This window comes from Muntiacus reevesi, chromosome 2 (genome assembly GCF_963930625.1).
Source record: "Muntiacus reevesi chromosome 2, mMunRee1.1, whole genome shotgun sequence".
In the NCBI taxonomy this organism is placed as follows: domain Eukaryota; kingdom Metazoa; phylum Chordata; class Mammalia; order Artiodactyla; family Cervidae; genus Muntiacus; species Muntiacus reevesi.
Genome location: NC_089250.1, coordinates 153,010,759 through 153,016,908, shown reverse-complemented (window position 1 = coordinate 153,016,908; position 6,150 = coordinate 153,010,759). Strand labels below are relative to the sequence as shown.

The 6,150-nt window shown below is 33.3% G+C and overlaps 1 protein-coding gene across 1 annotated transcript in view; it reads right to left on the bottom strand.

Moving 5' to 3' along the window:
* Nucleotides 1-2,998: 2,998 nt before the first annotated feature.
* The window catches only part of SMC3 (structural maintenance of chromosomes 3), a 38,058-nt gene continuing 34,906 nt past the window's right edge, over nucleotides 2,999-6,150 (bottom strand). The window contains exons 24-29 of the mRNA XM_065923304.1: nucleotides 5,864-6,111; nucleotides 5,566-5,778; nucleotides 5,097-5,288; nucleotides 4,765-4,942; nucleotides 4,043-4,149; nucleotides 2,999-3,406 (exon numbers count right to left, since the gene is read on the bottom strand). Of these exons, the coding sequence (XP_065779376.1) occupies nucleotides 3,335-3,406; nucleotides 4,043-4,149; nucleotides 4,765-4,942; nucleotides 5,097-5,288; nucleotides 5,566-5,778; nucleotides 5,864-6,111 (1,010 nt within the window). The 3' untranslated portion in view covers nucleotides 2,999-3,334. The remainder of the gene's footprint in view (nucleotides 3,407-4,042; nucleotides 4,150-4,764; nucleotides 4,943-5,096; nucleotides 5,289-5,565; nucleotides 5,779-5,863; nucleotides 6,112-6,150) is intronic.

The following is a 6,150-nucleotide window of genomic DNA, read 5'->3' as shown; positions in this document are numbered from 1 at the left end:
ACAATCTAAGCATCCAATAGGAGATATTTAAGTAAATTAGGCTACTTCTGACAGAATTTTGTGGCTATTTAAATTTTGTTTCTGAAGAGATTCAAGAGGAATATTTCATATTGTATTACTAACTGAAAAGTTCAGGATATAAAATTATATACCCAGTATAAACCTAACTGTAAAATTTTGCATGAAAATTTGAAGGAAATGCCTGAAACTGTTAATTGTGGAAGTCTGGCTGGTAAGGTGACCTTCTGCTGTTAGTATCCTATAATAATGTAACCTATAATAAGAATACGAGTTAACAGAATTTAAACACGGGCAAAAGATGTGAATAGACATTTCACCAAAGATGACACATAAATGACCAGTAAGTACATAAAAAGGTGCTTAACATCACTAGTCATCAGGAAAATGCAAATTAAAACCACAGTAAGATACCACTTCACACAAGAATGGCTATAACAAAAAGAGATTAAGTGTTGGTGAGGATATGGAAAAATCAGAACCCTCATAAATTACTGGTAGAAATATAAAATGGTACAGTTCCTTTGGAAAAGTTTGGAAGTTCCTCAAAATATTAAACATACCACATGACCCAACAATTCCAATCCTAGGTAAATACCCAAAATGAAAACACATAAAAACTTGTTCATAGATGTTCGAAGAGGCATTATTTACAATAGCCAAAATGTAGAAACCCAAATGTCCAACTAATGATTAAACAACACAGTATACAGTTGACCTCTGAAAAACATAAAGGTTAGGGGTGCTGACTTCCCCTTAGAGCTGAAAATTCAAGTAATGCTATCTTTGCCTCAAAAACAAAGGAAATGATAAATGACTCACTCAAGAGCAGGAAACTGAAACAGTTTGGATAGAATGAGGACTCAAACTCTAGATCTTTTGATTCCATATATTATGAACACAAACTTTATCCTCATACTTAAAGATCCATAAAGTGAAAATACAGGTAACTATATTGAAAAAATACCCAAGTATAAGTGGACCTGACCAGTTCAAACAAATGTTCATGAGTCAAACTGTATAATCATACAATGGGATATTATTCAGCAATAAAATGGAATCAAATACTGGTATGTGCTACACCATAAATGAACCTTGAAAACATGCTAAATAAAGGAAGCTAGTCACAAAAGGTCCTATATTGTATAATTCCATTTACATGAAATGTCCAGAATAGGCAAATCCATAGTATGAAACATAAATCTGTGGTTGCCAGGGGAATAAGAGGAAAGGGAGACGTAGAGTGACTGCTGATTGGTACAGTGCTACTTTTGGGGTAACTGAAATGCTCTAAATTTTTTTTTTCATCCAAAGCAATAATTTACTTTATAAAAGTACAAAGTACCAACCAAGAAAGCAGATCTTCCTCATTAGAGTTTTTAATCTAATAAATTTTGCCTCCTTCCTCACTGCAAAAACATTAAATTTCACTCCATTTTCCCAAGTAATAGTAATTAGTAACTAAGTCAAAGTTTTTTTTTTTTTTTTCATTTATTTTTATTAGTTGGAGGCTAATTACTTTACAAAATTGTAGTGGTTTTTGCCATACATTGACATGAATCAGCCATGGATTTACATGTGTTCCCCATCCTGAACCCCCTCCCACTTCTCTCCCCATCCCATCCAAGTCATCCCAGTGCACCAGCCCTGAGCACTTGTCTCAAGCATCCAACCTGGACTGGCGATCTGTTTCACACTTGATAGCATACATGTTTCGATGCTGTTCTCTCAGATCATCCCACCCTCACCTTCTCCCAGAGTCCAAAAGTCTGTTCTATACATCTGTGTCTCTTTTTGTCTTGCAAATAGGGTTATCATTACCATCTTTCTAAATTCCATATATATGCATTAGTATACTGTATTTGTGTTTTATCTTTCTGGCTTACTTCACTCTGTATAATGGGCTCCAGTTTCATCCATCTCATTAGAAATGATTCAAATATATTCTTTTTAATGGCTGAGTAATATTGCATTGTGTATATGTACCACAGCTTTCCTATCCATTCGTCTGCCGATGGACATCTAGGTTGCTTCCATGTCCTGGCTATTATAAACAGTGCTGCGATGAACATTGGGGTGCACGTGTCTCTTTCAGATCTGTTTTCCTCAGTGTGTATGCCCAGCAGTGGGAATGCTGGGTCGTATGGTAGTTCTATTTCCAGTTTTTTAAGGAATCTCCACACTGTTCTCCATAGTGTCTGTACTAGTTTGCACTCCCATCAACAGTGTAAGAGGGTTCCCTTTTCTCCACCCCCTCTCCAGCATTTATTGCTTGTAGACTTTTGGATAGCAGCCATCCTGACTGGCATGTAATGGTACCTCGTTGTGGTTTTGATTTGAAATGCTCTAAAATTTGATTGTACAGATGGCTGCACAATTCTGTGAATAAACTAAAATGCACTGAATTGCTCTATACTACTTTGAAGGCTGAATGTTATGGTGTGTGAATTACCTCAATAAGCAATTTAAAAACACAATAAACAACAAAGCTCTCCTTTGGAAAAGACTGATGTTTCAATAACAAGGTTTTCCAAACTATTTACTTATCTGGAGGAACAACTTTTACAGGTCAATTTCTTGGATACTCTTCCTAACTTCTATTAAACACACTGCCATTTTAAATTAAAAATACTTTTTAAAGGACAGTTACATTGAGTTATAGCAGGGTTTCTAATCCTCACTGAGGGTCAGGATCACCTTATAAAACTTTAGAATTAACATTGACCAAGACTCTATTCCTTAGAGATTTGGATTCAAGTGGTCTAGGAAAAGACTCAAGCAGTGTTACATTTTTAAAAGTTCCCTCCATGGATTTAAAGCCAGGATTGGGAATCATGTTGCAATTCAACAGAATATTAAACCATATTTTAAAAATCTTTTAGGTGAAGGCAGACCTTTTCTTAAGCAAAACAAAAAGCAGATATTTAAGAAAAATTTGTTTCCAATCATACAACTATAAATAAAAAGCCACATAAAACAGTTAGTCATAAAACCAATTTAATTGAAGCTATAAAAAGAGGCAATACACTTGATAAAATAATTAGGAAAGAACATTTAGCACATTTTAAAAGATTTAAAACAGGAGAACACTTTACAAAAAGTTCTGTGGGAAATAAAATCCTTAAACTATGAATAGAAATGTAACATTACAGAGTATGTTATAAAATACAATGACAGAAATATAAAAGGACTATGTATACTCTAAGTCTGAAAACTATTAATAACGACCAGATATTTAGGCTTAAATTTACAGTTCCTGGGTAAAAGGATCATATTACTATACACATCTTCCAGACCAATGGGCAGTATTTTCCAATTAACCATGAGTGGTATCATCTTCTACAAAGTCTTTGGCCATCTCTGCTGTGATCACATCAATATGACTAACCTGAAGAATATACATTAAAAACAATCTGTTAAATTGTAAAGAAATTTATCAGTGTTTCCACTGGATATGGTAATATTTTAAAAATACAGCCAATTACCTATAAATTTCATATTTCAAGTCAACTGACTAAAACAGTGACTGATAAAACCCATATTTTAATGCTGTTTGTTCAACACATGAGTTTAAAAAATATTCTGCATTTTAATGCTCTGAAATACAGATAAGTACTAACATCTAAATATCTGAACCACATTTTTGTTCAGTTTTTATTACTTTGCTATTTCAAAGAATTTTAAGGCTGAAAACATCTGGAAGAGCTGTGTGGTCTAACCAAATATAAATCAATGTATGTAAATGTTAAAGACTGTGCATTAAATAAGCACTAAATAGACTAGAGAGGAGGATAATGTCTCTTAATGCCAATGAAAATAAAACTGCAATAAATGCAAAAAAAAAAAAACACCCTGATAAGCTTCATAAACATTTTAAGTTTTTCTTCACAAAGACATCATCATCAGATAAGCAATAAGTTTCTGAATTTTTTTCTCATGACTTAAGTAACAACAAAAAAAGAATTCAACAGATACAATGGATTAAATACTATATGAACTTAAACTTCATGTAAAAAAATCTTACCTTATTTCTGAACTTCACACCATAGAATTTGTCAGCTGACTCAAGCAGCTCAGGCCTAAAAGTAGTTGTAATGAATTGAGCATGTACAGCAAGCTCCATAATCATATCTGTAAAAAGAAAGATTAATTTAATAAAACCATTTTCTCAGCAGAACTAAAAAGTTTAAAAACAACGATCTTTACTCTTACCTAAAATTTAAAACTGCCTGTTTGCATACATCTACAGAAAGCATCAACTTGTTTCTTAAGGGATAAATCTTTAACACTGATATCTTAGTTATAGAATATAAAAGCAGCATTTTCTAACATAGGATTAGAAATAATGTCAGAGCAAAGTAAATTTTTCTCATCCAGAAAAACCAAAAGCAACCTTTTCCTGGCTACCCACTCCCCCAAGATCTTTTGAACTACTAAAGATCAGGTATAGATTATTTAAACACAGAATCAAATCTGTTTATGACAAACAAGTTTTAAAAGGATAGACGTTTGTATAAAAGCTTAACTGGGGTTGGATTTTCAATTATTTCATGTTTCTCATAAAACCAAACTTTGTAGTCTAATTATTAAATTTAAAAAACTTTGTTGAAAGAGAAATTATTTTGTTTATTGAATAACACCCTGTCTAGTCTCCCCAGGTACCTCAGGCAGAAAGAAATAAATGGTAAAAGAGGCAAGCTATCATTTCTAGTAAGTTACTATGAAGCTATGAAACCAAAACTGTACCTGACACAGCCTTTCTGTGCTGAGCATCCAGAGCCTGGTCAATCTCATCAAACAAGTAAAAAGGAGCTGGGTCACATTTCTGAATGGCAAAAATCAGAGCAAGAGCTACCAAGGATTTCTGTCCACCCGAAAGCTGTTGCATTTCTCTCATTTCACCTTGTTTTCCTGTAAATGACACCTGAGAAAATATTTAATTAGAGTTAATATTTCAAAGGGGTAAAATCACCATCGTCTCTTAAAATTAAATTGCATACAGTGCACCAATTTAAGATTTGCAAAATATTCCACTATGACAATGTTCTCGGGAAAATCTGGATATAAAATTATTTTACCCTAATTCCAACTCCAGTGAACTGGTCAACTGATGGAACGCTGCTTTGTGATCCAGAGCCCCTCTCACTTTCACCGCTCCCTTCTCCTTCATCCTGAGACTGACTGCCTTCCACATCTCCTTTCTTCATCACCAAAGTAGCTTTGCCACCAGGGACCAACTTCTGGAATACTTCACTAAAGTTTTTGGATACCTTAAAATGAATAATATATAAACAGGTGTCAAATGGAATATGTACTTTTTAAAACAAAGACAAAAATTATTTAAAAGCCATCAAAAATATTTTTATTTTTTAATCAAAGAACAAGAATAACAGATTGGATCCTTTTAAGAGTTGTGTATACACTGGATATCTGTAAGTATCAGAATAATTATCAGTGGAAAAAAAGCTTTAAAACCTTTACAAATTGAATGATAAACTGAGTATCTGAATATTTTAGCTTGTGTATTAACTACAAACAGAAACATACCTGTTTGAAAGTTAACTGAATAGCTTCGTATTTTCGAAGTTCAAGTACATTCATCAGTTCCATGATTGATTTGTACCCCCTGTCCAACTCTTCTTGTCGCTTTATTAACTTTTCTTTCTGTTCTGAGAAATTTACAAACTGATCTAAAGCTTTTTTGTTAACATGGCTGTACTTCTTCAATTCTGTGTTGCACTGTTCAAGTTTTCGAAACAACTATAAAGAGAAAAAAAAACATAAATAAACTCACATGTAGGGAAATTTGCAATGAGATTTCATACTTAAAATCAACTAGATTTACCTGTTTGAGGCTCAGTGTTTGGTATTTTTCAAATGCTTCCTGAGGAAGTGATCCAAGTTCTCGAATTTTCTTCATACACTCTTCTTTCTTCTTCAGCAGCATGCCTTGTCTATTTGTCATCTTTTCTAGTTCTTTAGTATCATGATTTATAGCATCCATGTGTTCTTTTTCCATATTTTTCCAGCGCTCCATACTCTTTTGCAACTCCTTAATCCCAGCTTCCGTTTTATCGATGGAATTGTCCAAATCTAAAATGGGGGGAACACCAAATCAGGTCATAATACTTA